Source organism: Aegilops tauschii, chromosome 5 (assembly GCF_002575655.3).
Source record: "Aegilops tauschii subsp. strangulata cultivar AL8/78 chromosome 5, Aet v6.0, whole genome shotgun sequence".
NCBI lineage: Eukaryota > Viridiplantae > Streptophyta > Magnoliopsida > Poales > Poaceae > Aegilops > Aegilops tauschii.
Genome location: NC_053039.3, coordinates 55340000 through 55359434, shown reverse-complemented (window position 1 = coordinate 55359434; position 19435 = coordinate 55340000). Strand labels below are relative to the sequence as shown.

Genomic DNA, 19435 nt, shown 5'->3' with positions numbered 1-19435 from the left:
AGGGTGCCTTGATGTCGACGGTATCCAAGATAACCTCATTTGATCATCTAGGGTGCCCCGACGTCGACGGTAACCAAATGTGATAACAAACTAAATAAGTCACTAACATAGTTAACATCATGACACCATAGTTCACATCATACTTGACAACATAGTTAACATCATGACACCATAGTTCAAAGCTTACAAGACATAGTTCAAGGCTACACCCTACTTCAAATACTACAAACTGCCACTGGTTCACACATTACAAGCCATAGTTCAATGCTTGAAACTTAAGATAATGACCCACATGGTCATATTACAAATCACTCTTCACCAGAAATATCCTTGATGTCCTTCAGCTTTCTCTTGTTCTTGTCACTAGCTTTGACAAGATCAGCAATGTGAAACTACAAATTCCTCATCTCAATGCTCAACTTTTGGTTGTGATGACACCTTTCATGTAAGGTACCTAGTGGACTTGTTGGGCTGTGATGAAAAATTGTTTTGGTTCTGGTTAGCTGTTGATGTTCAAAACATCTTTATTCTGGTTGTGATGAGTACTTTCATGTACGGTACCTAGTGGACTTGTTGGGCTCTGATGAAAACTTGTGTTCGTTTTGGTTAGCTGTTGACGTTCAAAACATCTTTATTATGGTTGTGATGAGTACTTTCTGGTTAGCTGTGGCTCCTATCTTTCTTATTGTTTGCTAATAAGTGTGATGAATGTGGCTACTATTGTGACCGAAGATAACCTCATTTGATCATCTAGGGTGCCTCGACGTCGACGGTATCCAAGATAACCTCATTGGATCGTCTAGGGTGCCTCAACGTCAATGGTATCAAAGATAACCTCATTTGATCATCTAGGGTGCCTCGACGTCGACGGTATCCAAGATAACCTCATTGGATCATCTAGGGTGCCTCAACGTCGACGATATCCAAGATAACCTCATTTGATAATCTAGGGTGCCTTGACGTCGACGGTATCCAAGATCACCTCATTGGATCATCTAGGGTCCCTCGACGTCGACGGTATCCAAGATAACCTCATTTGATCATCTAGGGTGCCTTGATGTCGACGGTATCCAAGATAACCTCATTTGATCATCTAGGGTGCCCCGACGTCGATGGTAACCAAATGTGATAACAAACCAAATAAGTCACTAACATAGTTAACATCATGACACCATAGTTCACATCATACTTAACAACATAGTTAACATCATGACACCATAGTTCAAAGCTTACAAGACATAGTTCAAGGCTACACCCTACTTCAAATACTACAAACTGCCACTGGTTCACACATTACAAGCCATAGTTCAATGCTTGAAACTTAAGATAATGACCCACATGGTCATATTACAAATCACTCTTCATCACAAATATCCTTGATGTGCTTCAGCTTTCTCTTGTTCTTGTCACTAGCTTTGACAAGATCAGCAATGTGTAACTCCAAATTCCTCCTCTCAATGCTACACTTTTGGTTGTGATGACACCTTTCATGTAAGGTACCTAGTGGACTTGTTGGGCAGTGATGAAAAATTGTTTTGGTTCTGGTTAGCTGTTGATGTTCAAAACATCTTTATTCTGGTTGTGATGAGTACTTTCATGTAAGGTACCTAGTGGACTTGTTGGGCTCTGATGAAAACTTGTGTTGGTTCTGGTTAGCTGTTGATGTTCAAAACATCTTTATTTTGGTTGTGATGAGTACTTTCTGGTTAGCTGTGGCTCCTATTTTTCTTATTGTTTGCTAATAAGTGTGATGAATGTGGCTACTATTGTGATCGAAGATAACCTCATTTGATCATCTAGGGTGCCTCGACGTCGACGGTATCCAAGATAACCTCATTGGACCATCTAGGGTGCCTGGACGTCGATGGTATCCAAGATAACCTTATTTGATCATCTAGGGTGCCTCGACTTCGACGGTATCAAGATAACCTCATTGGATCATCTAGGGTGCCTCGACGTCGACGGTATCCAAGATAACCTCATTTGATCATCTAGGGTGCCTCGACGTCGACGGTATCCAAGATAACCTCATTGGATCATCTAGGGTGCCTCGACGTCGACGATATCCAAGATAACCTCATTTGATCATCTAGGGTGCCTTGACGTCGACGGTATCCAAGATCACCTCATTGGATGATCTAGGGTGCCTCGACGTTGACGGTATCCAAGATAACCTCATTTGATCATCTAGGGTGCCTTGACGTCGACGGTATCCAAGATAACCTCATTTGATCATCTAGGGTGCCCCGACGTCGACGGTAACCAAATGTGATAACAAATCAAATAAGTCACTAACATAGTTAACATCATGACACCATAGTTCACATCATACTTAACAACATAGTTAACATCATGACACCATAGTTCAAAGCTTACAAGACATAGTTCAAGGCTACACCCTACTTCAAATACTACCAACTGCCACTGGTTCACACATTACAAGCCATAGTTCAGTGCTTGAAACTTAAGATAATGACCCACATGGTCATATTAGAAATCACTCTTCATCAGAAATATCCTTGATGTCCTTCAGCTTTCTCTTGTTCTTGTCACTAGCTTTGACAAGATCAGCAATGTGAAACTCCAAATTCCTCATCTCAATGCTCAACTTTTGGTTGTGATGACACCTTTCATGTATGGTACCTAGTGGACTTGTTGGGCTGTGATGACAAATTGTTTTGGTTCTGGTTAGCTGTTGATGTTCAAAACATCTTTATTCTGGTTGTGATGAGTACTTTCATGTAAGGTACCTAGTGGACTTGTTGGGCTCTGATGAAAACTTGTGTTCGTTCTGGTTAGCTGTTGATGTTCAAAACATCTTTATTATGGTTGTGATGAGTACTTTCTGGTTAGCTGTGGCTCCTATTTTTCTTATTGTTTGCTTATAAGTGTGATGAATGTGGCTACTATTGTGATCGAAGATAACCTCATTTGATCATCTAGGGTGCCTCGACGTCGACGGTATCCAAGATAACCTCATTGGATCATCTAGGGTGCCTCGACGTCAATGGTATCCAAGATAACCTCATTTGATCATCTAGGGTGCCTCGACGTCGACGGTATCCAAGATAACCTCATTGGATCATCTAAGGTGCCTCAACGTTGACGATATCCAAGATAACCTCATTTGATCATCTAGGGTGCCTCGACGTCGACGGTATCCAAGATAACCTCATTGGATCATCTAGGGTGCCTCGACGTCAATGGTATCCAAGATAACCTCTTTTGATCATCTAGGGTGCCTCGACGTCGACGGTATCCAAGATAACCTCATTGGATCATCTAGGGTGCCTCAACGTCGACGATATCCAAGATAACCTCATTTGATCATCTAGGGTGCCTTGACGTCGACGGTATCCAAGATCACCTCATTGGATCATCTAGGGTGCCTCGACGTCGACGGTATCCAAGATAACCTCATTTGATCATCTAGGGTGCCTTGATGTCGACGATATCCAAGATAACCTCATTTGATCATCTAGGGTGCCCCGACGTCGACGGTAACCAAATGTGATAACAAACCAAATAAGTCACTAACATAGTTAACATCATGACACCATAGTTCACATCATACTTGACAACATAGTTAACATCATGACACCATAGTTCAAAGCTTACAAGACATAGTTCAAGGCTACACCCTACTTCAAATACTACAAACTGCCACTGGTTCACACATTACAAGCCATAGTTCAATGCTTGAAACTTAAGATAATGACCCACATGGTCATATTACAAATCACTCTTCACCAGAAATATCCTTGATGTCCTTCAGCTTTCTCTTGTTCTTGTCACTAGCTTTGACAAGATCAGCAATGTGAAACTACAAATTCCTCATCTCAATGCTCAACTTTTGGTTGTGATGACACCTTTCATGTAAGGTACCTAGTGGACTTGTTGGGCTGTGATGAAAAATTGTTTTGGTTCTGGTTAGCTGTTGATGTTCAAAACATCTTTATTCTGGTTGTGATGAGTACTTTCATGTACGGTACCTAGTGGACTTGTTGGGCTCTGATGAAAACTTGTGTTCGTTTTGGTTAGCTGTTGATGTTCAAAACATCTTTATTATGGTTGTGATGAGTACTTTCTGGTTAGCTGTGGCTCCTATCTTTCTTATTGTTTGCTAATAAGTGTGATGAATGTGGCTACTATTGTGATCGAAGATAACCTCATTTGATCATCTAGGGTGCCTCGACGTCGACGGTATCCAAGATAACCTCATTGGATCGTCTAGGGTGCCTCGACGTCAATGGTATCCAAGATAACCTCATTTGATCATCTAGGGTGCCTCGACATCGACGGTATCCAAGATAACCTCATTGGATCATCTAGGGTGCCTCAACGTCGACGATATCCAAGATAACCTCATTTGATCATCTAGGGTGCCTTGACGTCGACGGTATCCAAGATCACCTCATTGGATCATCTAGGGTCCCTCGACGTCGACGGTATCCAAGATAACCTCATTTGATCATCTAGGGTGCCTTGATGTCGACGGTATCCAAGATAACCTCATTTGATCATCTAGGGTGCCCCGACGTCGACGGTAACCAAATGTGATAACAAACCAAATAAGTCATTCACATAGTTAACATCATGACACCATAGTTCACATCATACTTAACAACATAGTTAACATCATGACACCATAGTTCAAAGCTTACAAGACATAGTTCAAGGCTACACCCTACTTCAACTACTACAAACTGCCACTGGTTCACACATTACAAGCCATAGTTCAATGCTTGAAACTTAAGATAATGACCCACATGGTCATATTACAAATCACTCTTCATCACAAATATCCTTGATGTCCTTCAGCTTTCTCTTCTTCTTGTCACTAGCTTTGACAAGATCAGCAATGTGAAACTCCAAATTCCTCCTCTCAATGCTCAACTTTTGGTTGTGATGACACCTTTCATGTAAGGTACCTAGTGGACTTGTTGGGCTGTGATGAAAAATTGTTTTGGTTCTGGTTAGCTGTTGATGTTCAAAACATCTTTATTCTGGTTGTGATGAGTACTTTCATGTAAGGTACCTAGTGGACTTGTTGGGCTCTGATGAAAACTTGTGTTGGTTCTGGTTAGCTGTTGATGTTCAAAACATCTTTATTTTGGTTGTGATGAGTACTTTCTGGTTAGCTGTGGCTCCTATTTTTCTTATTGTTTGCTAATAAGTGTGATGAATGTGGCTACTATTGTGATCGAAGATAACCTCATTTGATCATCTAGGGTGCCTCGACGTCGACGGTATCCAAGATAACCTCATTGGATCATCTAGGGTGCCTGGACGTCGATGGTATCCAAGATAACCTCATTTGATCATCTAGGGTGCCTCGACTTCGACGGTATCAAGATAACCTCATTGGATCATCTAGGGTGCCTCAACGTCGACGGTATCCAAGATAACCTCATTTGATCATCTAGGGTGCCTCGACGTCGATGGTATCCAAGATAACCTCATTGGATCATCTAGGTTTCCTAGACATCGACGATATCCAAGATAACCTCATTTGATCATCTAGGGTGCCTTGACGTCGACGGTATCCAAGATCACCTCATTGGATGATCTAGGGTGCCTCGACGTTGACGGTATCCAAGATAACCTCATTTGATCATCTAGGGTGCCGTGACGTCGACGGTATCCAAGATAACCTCATTTGATCATCTAGGGTGCCCCGACGTCGACGGTAACCAAATGTGATAACAAATCAAATAAGTCACTAACATAGTTAACATCGTGACACCATAGTTCACATCATACTTAACAACATAGTTAACATCATGACACCATAGTTCAAAGCTTACAAGACATAGTTCAAGGCTACACCCTACTTCAAATACTACAAACTGCCACTGGTTCACACATTACAAGCCATAGTTCAGTGCTTGAAACTTAAGATAATGACCCACATGGTCATATTAGAAATCACTCTTCAGCAGAAATATCCTTGATGTCCTTCAGCTTTCTCTTGTTCTTGTCACTAGCTTTGACAAGATCAGCAATGTGAAACTCCAAATTCCTCATCTCAATGCTCAACTTTTGGTTGTGATGACACCTTTCATGTATGGTACCTAGTGGACTTGTTGGGCTGTGATGACAAATTGTTTTGGTTCTGGTTAGCTGTTGATGTTCAAAACATCTTTATTCTGGTTGTGATGAGTACTTTCATGTAAGGTACCTAGTGGACTTGTTGGGCTCTGATGAAAACTTGTGTTCGTTCTGGTTAGCTGTTGATGTTCAAAACATCTTTATTATGGTTGTGATGAGTACTTTCTGGTTAGCTCTGGCTCCTATTTTTCTTATTGTTTGCTTATAAGTGTGATGAATGTGGCTACTATTGTGATCGAAGATAACCTCATTTGATCATCTAGGGTGCCTCGACGTCGACGGTATCCAAGATAACCTCATTGGATCATCTAGGGTGCCTCGACGTCAATGGTATCCAAGATAACCTCATTTGATCATCTAGGGTGCCTCGACGTCGACGGTATCCAAGATAACTTCATTGGATCATCTAAGGTGCCTCAACGTCGATGATATCCAAGATAACCTCATTTGATCATCTAGGGTGCCTTGACGTCGATGGTATCCAAGATCACCTCATTGGATCATCTAGGGTGCCTCGACGTCGACGGTATCCAAGATAACCTCATTTGATCATCTAGGGTGCCTTGATGTCGACGGTATCCAAGATAACCTCATTTGATCATCTAGGGTGCCCCAACGTCGACGGTAACCAAATGTGATAACAAACCAAATAAGTCACTAACATAGTTAACATCATGACACCATAGTTCACATCATACTTAACAACATAGTTAACATCATGACACCATAGTTCAAAGCTTACAAGACATAGTTCAAGGCTACACCCTACTTCAAATACTAGAAACTGCCACTGGTTCACACATTACAAGCCATAGTTCAATGCTTGAAACTTAAGATAATGACCCACATGGTCATATTACAAATCACTCTTCATCACAAATATCCTTGATGTGCTTCAGCTTTCTCTTGTTCTTGTCACTAGCTTTGACAAGATCAGCAATGTGTAACTCCAAATTCCTCCTCTCAATGATCAACTTTTGGTTGTGATGACACCTTTCATGTAAGGTACCTAGTGGACTTGTTGGGCAGTGATGAAAAACTGTTTTGGTTCTGGTTAGCTGTTGATGTTCAAAACATCTTTATTCTGGTTGTGATGAGTACTTTCATGTAAGGTACCTAGTGGGCTTGTTGGGCTCTGATGAAAACTTGTGTTGGTTCTGGTTAGCTGTTGATGTTCAAAACATCTTTATTTTGGTTGTGATGAGTAGTTTTTGGTTAGCTGTGGCTCCTATTTTTCTTATTGTTTGCTAATAAGTGTGATGAATGTGGCTACTATTGTGATCGAAGATAACCTCATTTGATCATCTAGGGTGCCTCGACGTCGACGGTATCCAAGATAACCTCATTGGATCATCTAGGGTGCCTGGACGTCGATGGTATCCAAGATAACCTTATTTGATCATCTAGGGTGCCTCGACTTCGACAGTATCAAGATAACCTCATTGGATCATCTAGGGTGCCTCGACGTCGACGGTATCCAAGATAACCTCATTTGATCATCTAGGGTGCCTCGACGTCGACGATATCCAAGATAACCTCATTGGATCATCTAGGGTGCCTCGACGTCGACGATATCCAAGATAACCTCATTTGATCATCTAGGGTGCCTTGACGTCGACGGTATCCAAGATGACCTCATTGGATGATCTAGGGTGCCTCGATGTTGACGGTATCCAAGATAACCTCATTTGATCATCTAGGGTGCCTCGACGTCGACGGTATCCAAGATAACCTCATTTGATCATCTAGGGTGCCTCGACATCGACGGTATGCAAGTTAACCTCATTGGATCATCTAGGGTGCCTCGACGTCGACGATATCCAAGATAACCTCATTTGATCATCTAGGGTGCCTTGACGTCGACGGTATCCAAGATCACCTCATTGGATGATCTAGGGTGCCTCGACGTTGACGGTATCCAAGATAACCTCATTTGATCATCTAGGGTGCCTTGACGTCGACGGTATCCAAGATAACCTCATTTGATCATCTAGGGTGCCCCGACGTCGACGGTAACCAAATGTGATAACAAATCAAATAAGTCACTAACATAGTTAACATCTTGACACCATAGTTAACATCATACTTAACAACATAGTTAACATCATGACAACATAGTTCAAAGCTTACAAGACATAGTTCAAGGCTACACCCTACTTCAAATACTACAAACTGCCACTGGTTCACACATTACAAGCCATTGTTCAATGCTTGAAACTTAAGATAATGACCCACATGGTCATATTAGAAATCACTCTTCATCACACATATCCTTGATGTCCTTCAGCTTTCTCTTGTTCTTGTCACTAGCTTTGACAAGATCAGCAATGTGAAACTCCAAATTCCTCATCTCAATGCTCAACTTTTGGTTGTGATGACACCTTTCATGTATGGTACCTAGTGGACTTGTTGGGCAGTGATGAAAAATTGTTTTGGTTCTGGTTAGCTGTTGATGTTCAAAACATCTTTATTCTGGTTGTGATGAGTACTTTCATGTAAGGTACCTAGTGGACTTGTTGGGCTCTGATGAAAACTTGTGTTGGTTCTGGTTAGCTGTTGATGTTCAAAACATCTTTATTTTGGTTGTGATGAGTACTTTCTGGTTAGCTGTGGCTCCTATTTTTCTTATTGTTTGCTAATAAGTGTGATGAATGTGGCTACTATTGTGATCGAAGATAACCTCATTTGATCATCTAGGGTGCCTCGACGTCGACGGTATCCAAGATAACCTCATTGGATTATCTAGGGTGCCTGGACGTCGATGGTATCCAAGATAACCTCATTTGATCATCTACAGTGCCTCGACTTCGACGGTATCAAGATAACCTCATTGGATCATCTAGGGTGCCTCGACGTCGACGGTATCCAAGATAACCTCATTTGATCATCTAGGGTGCCTCGACGTCGACGGTATCCAAGATAACCTCATTGGATCATCTAGGGTTCCTCGACGTCGACGATATCCAAGATAACCTCATTTGATCATCTAGGGTGCCTTGACGTCGACGGTATCCAAGATCACCTCATTGGATGATCTAGGGTGCCTCGACGTTGACGGTATCCAAGATAACCTCATTTGATCATCTAGGGTGCCTTGACGTCGACGGTATCCATGATAACCTCAATTGATCATCTAGGGTGCCCCGACGTCGACGGTAACCAAATGTGATAACAAATCAAATAAGTCACTAACATAGTTAACATCATGACACCATAGTTAACATCATACTTAACAACATAGTTAACATCATGACGCCATAGTTCAAAGCTTACAAGACATAATTCAAGGCTACACCCTACTGCAAATACTACAAACTGCCACTGGTTCACACATTACAAGCCATAGTTCAATGCTTGAAACTTAAGATAATGACCCACATGGTCATATTAGAAATCACTCTTCATCACAAATATCCTTGATGTCCTTCAGCTTTCTCTTGTTCTTGTCACTAGCTTTGACAAGATCAGCAATGTGAAACTCCAAATTCCTCCTCTCAATGCTCAACTTTTTCTTCTCCTTCAAATGGGGAAACTTCAGATTCCTAATCACATTACCTTGGGCAACATGAATGCTCTTCAACTGGTCAACATTTTGCTTCAGTTCTTTGTTCTCAGCATCCATTGCACCCAGTTGTTCATTCAAAGCTGACATTTTGTTGTCCAAAGGAGGAGTGATCTCCTCATGTTCACCTTGTTGGACTTCATTTTCCTTGGGAATATTGTCTTGGGTATCAAGTAGGTTGTTCACAACCTCAACAAGCTTCTCATAAGTCTCCTGTAGCTTGTTCTTCTGTGATGTGAGATTGTGGACAAGTGATGAATGTTCCAGACATGCCATCCTATTAGCACACTGGCAATCCTCATACATAAGCCATAGTTTGTGAAGAGCATTCTGCAGCTGCTCTGGCCACTCCTCATCTACCCACTGAACAACACCACAACTGCTTGCATCTTGCAAAACAACAAGTACAAATTCATTTACTTCCTTTTTCACTTCACTTCTATTCAGTTCAATTCAAAACAACTATAGTACACTGCACATGCACAATTCAGCTCAATTCTGAATTTATATCTGAATTTTTAACATCATAGTACTCTGAATTTACTTCATTTTTACCTTAATTTTTAACTGCAAAATACAATTCAGTTGAATTCATTCACTTCATTTATATCTATAACAATGCGCATCACTCAGTCACTATGCTATACTATAATATGGTACATGACAACACCTTTAACTAAACTACTAGGTGAATAGTGAACATGAACAGTGAACATGAACAATGAACAGTGCATATGAACAATTTATAGTTTCTTCACAAAATAAGAAAACTACAGATTTTCTTTAGCGCTCACATTGAGTCCACGGGAAATGAACACCTCCCAGTGCTAATTCCTTCGAAGCAAACATGCCTCTTCGCCGCCTGGCCATGCTCACACATCACCATCACCTCATCGTCAACACCAGAGTAGTTCGGGTCCTCGATTGTAGCCGGGATCTAGATCAATAAAAGAAACGCACAAAATTCATCTCACGAGTTCAAATCGAGCAGGAAAAACAAAATCCCCAAATCGAAACCCTAGCTCAAAGAACCATATGGAAACAGTACATATCACTGACCTTGATAGGGGAGCCGCCTCAAGAGTACTCGTAGCCCGATTCCGCGCTGGTGTCGTTCCATGAAATCATGGCGGATGGCGGCGAGCTGGCTTCTCACCGACGGCGACCAGACACAGAGAGAGGGGGGACAGAGGAGAGGCGAGAGAGATATAAAGAGGGCGCGAGGGACCTGTCTGGCGAGCACCGACAGGACCGACCGGCGCGGCGTCTTGACCGTTTTGGTCCTAATGGCGCCGTTTGCCTATCCGTCATGCCACATCAGCGTTTTCAGGGCCCACTGATACGTCTCCAACATATCTATAATTTTTGATTGCTCCATGCTACTATATATTCTGTTTTGGATGTTTAATGGGCTCAATTATACACTTTTATATTATTTTTGGGACTAACCTATTAACCAGAGGCCCAGCACAAATTGCTGTTTTTTTGCCTATTTCACTGTTTCGAAGGAAAGGAATATCAAACGGAGTCCAAACGGAATGAAACCTTCGGGAACGTGATTTTCAGAACAAACGTGATCCAGAGGACTTGGAGTGGACGTCAAGAAATCACCGAGGAGGAAACAAGGCAGGGGGCGTGCCTACCCCCCTGGGTGCGCCCTCCACCCTCGTGCGCCCCTCGTGGCTCCACCGACCTACTTCTGCCTCCTATATATACCTACGTACCCCCAAACCTTCGGAGAGCACCACGAAAACCTAATTCCACCGCCGCAACCTTTTGTACCCGTGAGATCCCATCTTGGGGCCTTTTCCGGCATCCTGCCGGAGGGGGCATCGATCACGGAGGGCTTCTACATCAACACCATAGCCTCTCCGATGAAGTGTGAGTAGTTTACCTCAGACCTTCGGGTCCATAGTTATTAGCTAGATGACTTCTTCTCTCTCTTTGGATCTCAATACAAAGTTCTCCTCGATTCTCTTGGAGATCTATTTGATGTAACTTCTTTTTGCGGTGTGTTTGTCGAGATCTGATGAATTGTGGGTTTATGATCAAGATTATCTATGAACAATATTTGAATCTCCTCTAAATTCTTTTATGTATGATTGGTTATCTTTGGAAGTCTCTTCGAATTATTAATTTGGTTTGGCCTACTAGATTGATCTTTCTTGCAATGGGAGAAGTGCTTAGCTTTGGGTTCAATCTTGCGGTGTCCTTTCCCAGTGATAGCAGGGGCAGCAAGGCACGTATTATATTATTGCCATCGAGGATAAAAAGATGGGGTTTATATCATATTGCATCGGTTTATACCTCTACATCATGTCATCTTGCTTAAAGCGTTACTCTGTTCTTATGAACTTAATACTCTAGATGCATGCTGGATAGCGGTCGATGTGTGGAGTAATAGTAGTAGATACAGAATCGTTTTGGTCTACTTGTTACGGACGTGATGCCTATATACATGATCATACCTAGATATTCTCATAACTATGCTCAATTCTATCAATTGCTCGACAGTAATTTGTTTACCCACCATAATACTTATGCTATCTTGAGAGAAGCCACTAGTGAAACCTATGGCCCCCGGGTCTATTTTCCATCATATTAATCTCCCAACAACTAGCTATTTCTGGCGCCGTTTATTTTGCTTTCTTTACTTTTAGTCTTTATCATAAAAATACCAAAAATATTATCTTATCATCTCTATCAGATCTCACTCTCGTAAGTGACCGTGAAGGGATTGACAACCCCTTTATCGCGTTGGTTGCGAGGTTCTTATTTGCTTGTGTAGGTACATGGGACTCGCGCGTGGCCTCCTACTGGATTGATACCTTGGTTCTCAAGAACTGAGGGAAATACTTACGCTACTTTACTGCATCACCCTTTCCTCTTCAAGGAAAAACCAATGCAGTGCTCAAGAGGTAGCAAGAAGGATTTCTGGCGCCGTTGCCGGGGAGTCTACGCACAAGTCAAGACATACCAAGTACCCATCTCAAACTCCTATCCCTCGCATTACATTATTTTCCATTTGCCTCTCGTTTTCCTCTCCCCCACTTCACCCTTGCCGTTTTATTCGCCCTCTCTTTTCCGTCTTTTTCGCTTGCTTCTTGTTTGCTCGTGTGTTGGATTGCTTGCTTATCACGATGGCTCTACCTAGATTTGGTGATCTTCACCTTAAAAGGTTAGAAGCGATTGAAAGCAACGTCAGAAGTTTCATGACTTTACAATTTGAGCATAACAATTTCTTTAGAAACGAGCTCAAGGAACAAAAAAGCTTTTATGGGTTACATGAATAAAGAGCTCGACGATATGTCTAAGGAATTTTATGGTTTGAAATCTCAGATTGCTCATCTCAAAAAATTAATTGCTGAAATTTCGGATAAGCAGGCCACCTTAGTTAATAAGATGGCCGCTAAACCAGAATTTTTTTATGATGTGTCTCCTATTAAATCTTTGTTTTGCAATATGAATCTTGATAATGATGGGACTGGAGATGAGTCAACTTTAGTTAGAAGACGCCCCAAAAATTCAGAGTTTTTTGATCTTGATGCAAAAATTAGTAAAAGTGGGATTGAAGAGGTCAAAACTATAGATATCAATGAACCCACTATCTTGGATTTCAAGGAATTTAATTATGATAATTTCTCTTTGATAGGTTGTATTTCCTTGTTGCAATCCGTGCTAAATTCTCCTCATGCTTATAGTCAAATAAAGCTTTTACCAAACATATCGTTGATGCTTTAATGCAATCTTATGAAGAAAAACTTGAGTTGGAAGTTTCTATCCCTAGAAAAATTTATGATGAGTGGGAACCTACTATTAAAATTAAAATTAAAGATCATGAATGCTATGCTTTGTGTGATTTGGGTGCTAGTGTTTCTACGATTCCAAAAACTTTGTGTGATTTGTTAGGTTTCCGCGAATTTGATGATTGCTCTTTAAACTTGCGCCTTGCGGATTCCACTATTAAGAAACCTATGGGAAGAATTAATGATGTTCTTACTGTTGCAAATAGGAACTATGTGCCCATAGATTTTATTGTTCTTGATATAGATTGCAATCCTCCTATTATTCTTGGTAGACCTTTCCTTAGAACGATTGGTACAATTATTGATATGAAGGAAGGGAATATTAGATTCCAATTTCCGTTAAGGAAAGGCATGGAAAACTTCCCTAGAAATAAAATTAAATTGCCATATGAATCTATTATGAGAGCCACTTATGGATTGCCTACCAAAGATGACAATACCTAGATCTATCCTCGCTTTTATGCCTAGTTAGGGGCGTTAAACGATAGCGCTTGTTGGGAGGCAACCCAATTTTATTTTAGTTTTTTGCTTTTTGGTTCTGTTTAGGAATAAATCTTTGATATAGCCTCTGGTTAAATTTGTTTTTATGTTTTAATTAGTGTTTGTGCCAAGTTAAACCTATAGGATCTTCTTGGATGATAGTTATTTAATCTTGCTGAAAATTCCAGAAACTTTCTGCCTCCTAAAAGGATCTACTAAATTCATCGAGTTGTTCTAAAGAATCAAAAATACTGATTCCAGTTGCAGTAGATCAATAAACAAATTATCTAGGTCTTACTAGTTTGGTAGATTTTTCTTAGTTCTAGAAGTTTGCGTTAGTTACAGATTACTACGGACTGTTCTGTTTTTGACAGATTCTGTTTTTCGTGTGTTGTTTGCTTATTTTGATGAATCTATGGCTAGTAAAATAGTTTATAAACCATACACAAGTTGGAATACAGTAGGTTTAACACCAATATAAATAAGTAATGAGTTCATTACAGTACCTTGAAGTGGTGTTCTGCTTTCTTTCGCTAACGGAGCTCATGAGATTTTCTGTTAAGTTTTGTGTTGTGAAGTTTTCAAGTTTTGGGTAAAGATTTGATGGATTATGGAACAAGGAGTGGCAAGAGCCTAAGCTTGGGGATGCCCAAGGCACCCCAAGGTAAATCTAAGGACACCAAAAAGCCAAATCTTGGGGATGCCCCGGAAGGCACCCCTCTTTTGTCTTCGTCTATCAGTAACTTTACTTGGAGCTATATTTTTATTCACCACACGATATGTGTTTTGCTTGGAGCGTTTGTATGATTTGAGTATTTGCTTTTTAGTTTGCCACAATCATCCTTGTTGTACACACCTTTTGAGAGAGACACACATGATTCGGAATTTGTTAGAATACTCTATGTGCTTCACTTATATCTTTTGAGCTATATAGTTTTTGCTCTAGTGCTTCACTTATATCTTTTAGAGCACGGCGGTGGTTTTGTTTTATAGAAACTATTGTTCTCTCATGCTTCACTTATATTATTTTGAGAGTCCTACAGAACAGCATGGTAATTTGCTTAAATTGAGAAATTAGTCCTAAAGTGATAGGCATCCAAGATTAGTAAAAACTTTCTTATAAGTGCGTTGAATATTATGAGAAGTTTGATACTTGATAATTTTTTTGAGATATGAAGTTGGTGGTGGAGGGGGTGGCGCTTGATTGGAGGAGCCCGAGGCCGGTGGCCTACCCGTCGCGGATCTGCCGGGGTCGAGCGGAGGAGGGGACTTGCGGGCCTCGTCCACATCTGGTTGCGTCAGATCTATCTGCTTGGCCAGATGCTTGAGCTCGTTGGAGACCTGGTCGTTGTAGGCGACCTGGGCTTGGTGATGCTCGTCCGCCGTCTTCTGGTTGGCGTCGAGGCGGCGGATGACGGACTCGAGCAGGGTCTGAAGCTCGTCCCTCATCTCCGTCATCGCGTCCAGCACGCGGTGTGTCTCGGCGGAGGGTTTGGACGGCGCCATGGTCGCGCTCCGAATCGAAGCGAACCCCGAGTAGGATTTCAAGCGAGATCGCCGGAGCGGCTCGCACCTAGCTCGGTGGATATTACCGCTCGATCTGGAGGATTAGCGAGAAGCGGCGGCCTATCAAGGAAAACTTTCTGGTGGATTTGTGGAGGCTTTGAGTACCACTGTAATGCCCAGGGGGAAGATCTCGATCCAGAATTGGGGATGAGAGAAAGAGAACGGAGTTGGTGAGGAACTTGGAGAAGGGGAAAGGGGGTCGATCAATCACTCACTGCCATTTCATCTGGTGAGTCGTACATATGTAGCTGCCCCGCTGGGCCATCCTTACAAGGCCGCAGGCCAAACACAAAACCCACACACGCACTCGACCCAAGCCCAGCAGTGGTGTTGCAGGCTCAGTTAACTGAACCGCACTTGGTCAGTCCGCTGCAGATGCATTAGCAGCATCTGCAGGCGTGACACATTTCGGGCATGCTTGATTTTCTCAGCCAATTCCAATGTCCTGAGGAACAAAAAGTCATTTAGACAAAAGATCCCAATATGGAAAATCAAGTAAAAACTAATTGGCAAATAGCTATCAAAATATAGAATGAATTGGTCTAAATCAGGTCATAGGTTCCCAGGCCTTAGTAGAACACAGTTTCCATAGAGAATATAAGAAACTTGCCTTTGGATTTTGCTCCTTGGTTCGCAGGAATTGAACTCGCCCACACGGAACTATGCACAGAAGAGAGGGCAAGTTAGTTGGCAGAAATTCTTTGAAATAAAAAGTGATGCGAAATCACTACTTACCGAGGTGTTGCTTGGATGGTTTGCAGACCAACTAGCGTATGTGATCTTGCGACACGCTGAGACCACAGTGCCTACAGAAACCGCTAAATTCATCAGCAACACCATACTCACAATCCCGATTATTTTAGGGAACCGGCAAATATGCTGAAAACACACAAAGAAATATGCATGCATAATTCGCCTAGGCAGTCAAAACAAGAACACAACTAAGAACATAAGGATTGTATAAGCATTGCATAGGCGTGTGAACAATAAGAGGAGATAATAGTTACCTTGAGTCATATCAAGATGGCGGGACAGGGTATAGGCACAGAAAGGATGTTCAGGATCATGGCCACGGTTGTAATAAAAATCATCCGGAAGATAATACTTTCCGATTGCTTTCACTGCCTTGTTTCCTACATCGACAGCGGCCACCCATCCATCCCTATCATTCGGTTCCACCAGAGATTTGAGATAAAGAGTATCATCACCATCCAGGCTCAGGATGGGGAAAGCTGAGTAGGGCCCCCTGAATGTCGTCGGCTGCGTGACATTTTCGCCCTTTGGCCCGGACAACAAAGACGAATGCAGTGATCTGTGAACCAAGATGTCAGCAACATCAGCAGTGCATGTCTGGCGCCAACAGTTGCAAGAAACTGTCCGAGTCCATGTCACAGCCCTCCAGGCATCCTTGAAGAACAACTGCTTCGAATTACAATCCACTGCTTTGCACTGGAGCGACATGATCAAGTCTGAATCATAGATGATATCCTTGTCGCTCCGGTTTTCAGGAGCCAGGTTCTCGATCTCAATAAGCTTGAGCACGCCATCGACGCACGCAAGATCCCGAAACCAGCTTGCAGGAGCTGGTGAGTGGGAACTTTCTGGTTCTTTTTTTCACTTTTCGAGGGGAGGCGGAATGTGACATCTTATTAGTTTGTATCTGTTTCCGGGCAACGGCTCGGGCAACGGGATGAAACTTAGTACACGAGTGGGGCCTTGATCTTGACCTTGATGACGCAGATCGCACACCAGCAGGCCGAGTGACAAATCAACCCACCCTTGCAAACCTTCTTCTCCAAGGGTGATCACCTTGCCGGGCACAATCCTGCCAACCCCAAGACATGGCTTGCGCAGTGTCGTGGTGCTCCATGATTTCCTCCCCGACGAGTAGATTCGAAGGTGATAGTCCAAATCTGACGATGGGGCGAGGCAGAGAGCGACCACGAGATAGTGGTTACCGAGCTGCAGGATGCCAAACTCCCTGACCCCACGCTGATCATCGCCGTCATCATACTCATAGGGAGACGGGATCCGCTCGAGCGACGGCGGCTCGCCGGCGACGGCGGCCTTGTACAGGAAGTATTCGGACAAGCTGCAGCGTTCGGCGAAGGCGGCGCGGAGGAGGACGAAGCGGCCCTCCGCGCCCACCATGTTTGGCATGTTTCTGAAGTTGGCGAGCTTTGAGTGCTGCAGATCACGGGTCTTGGAGCAGTGGATGGAGAAGAGCGACAGCTCAGGTGGGTCGGCCACCCAGAAGGAGACCGCCATGGTGTAGCCGGCCTTGGATTCGGCTGTGGCCGTGGTCTCGTTCCTGCCGTCCGTGAAGCGCGGTTTCCGGGTGAGGAGGATGGAGGCCAGCCGGCGAGGGACGTTGCCGGCGTCGCCCATCGCCATCATCAGGGTTCCGATCTTGGAGACAAGATTCAGGGATCTTCTTTCTGGACCCTGATAATTAACCACCGAACATTAGATCTGGAGGATATCCAAACCGAACGACGATCGGAACCACCCCCAGGCCCCAGCCTGGAATCTCTAGTGCCCCACGAGTGGGCAAAGCCCAGCAAAGCCAATCCCTGTATAATAATTTGTACAGTTTTGCTAAAGCACATTTAGATGTGTCATAAGTATGGAAAACGTTTAAAAACAACCAGATAATTTTCTCTTGTGTCAACTGCGCTCCGAGTGCCACGCGTCCTGGTGGGGCATGCTCGCTTGGCAGCGTTATGTTCTTATCTCCAGCGGGTCACGAGAGCCACTCGTTCCACTGAGTTATTTCCATGGCAGCTTTGTCTTCTCATCTCAACTTCCATTGATTCCTTATCGTCCCGCACCTCTCCATCTCCTACTACGTCACCGCCATTGCTCGTGGATGCGCTCCAGAAGCTGCTACTCCAAACCTTCTTCTCACCGTTCGGTGCAAAGGCGGCTTTAGGCCAGGGAGGAAGTTGCTCTGCTGGAGATGAGGCACTGGTGCCGCAACCTAAGTCACCATCGTCCCCGCGCTGCTGCAGGCTAGGAGAGGAGGGCGCTGCTGCCATGGCCCGGCGGAGCTGCGTTGCAGCACACGATACTTTGCTATGACATCGTTTTTGCCACGCCGATGGCGCACCTGCGTTGCAGCAGGAGAGGCGACAACCTACCACCATTGCCGCTGGTTGAGCTGCGTTGCAGCACGCGAAGCTACGACCACGATGTTGCCACGCCGACGGCAGAGCTGCGTTCCAGGAGGAGAGGCGACGAGCTGCTGCCATGGCCGACGGCGGAGCTGCATTGAAGCAGGAGAGGCGACGAGCTGCTGCCATGGCCGACGGCGGAGCTGCGTTGAAGCACAAGATGCTACGGCGGTGCTGCTGCCACGCTGACGGCGGAGCTAAGTTGCAGCAGGAGAGGCGATGAGTTGCTTCAATGGTCGACGGCGGAGTTGCATTGCAGGAGGAGAGACGACGATGCAGCTGCCGCCGTGCCGACGGCGTGGAGAGGCGATGAGCTGCTGCCATGGCCGACGGCGGAGGTGCGAGTTGATGCTGCCACGGACGTCGCTGGAGCTGCCCGACGCTGCCATGGGCGTCGCTGGAGCTGTGATGAGATGAACCATGCACGGGGCGTGAGGTGCTACGAGGGAGCTATGGTCATGCGTGCGGGAGGTGTGCTGGGATGTGCTGCTCGGTAGAATGAATCGGACGTTGTAGATGATGTGATCTGACAGCTACAGAGGCGGCTTAAATTTGGCTCGTATCATCCGACTGATCCATAGCAGGCGCCCATAAGTATTGCACATCTAAGTCCTATATCATTGATCCTACGCGAAGAATCGTGTGGTATTTTTTTCTTTTTATGCCTGATTAAGTCATTTAGATGTGCTATAATTAGGGCACATCTAGATGTGCCCTAAAAGTTCCCTTCTAATTCG

General features: G+C 43.8%; 1 protein-coding gene across 1 annotated transcript; it reads right to left on the bottom strand.

The window, feature by feature from the left end:
• Positions 1-15724: 15724 nt before the first annotated feature.
• Positions 15725-19216, bottom strand: LOC141023279 (uncharacterized). The gene is made up of 3 exons (XM_073499782.1): positions 16533-19216; positions 16261-16331; positions 15725-16185 (listed from the first exon to the last, which is right to left on the bottom strand). The coding sequence occupies exon 1, from the start codon at positions 17920-17922 to the stop codon at positions 17140-17142; it is 783 nt and encodes a 260-aa protein (XP_073355883.1). The 5' UTR covers positions 17923-19216; the 3' UTR covers positions 15725-16185; positions 16261-16331; positions 16533-17139.
• Between the last annotated feature and the right edge of the window lie 219 nt (positions 19217-19435).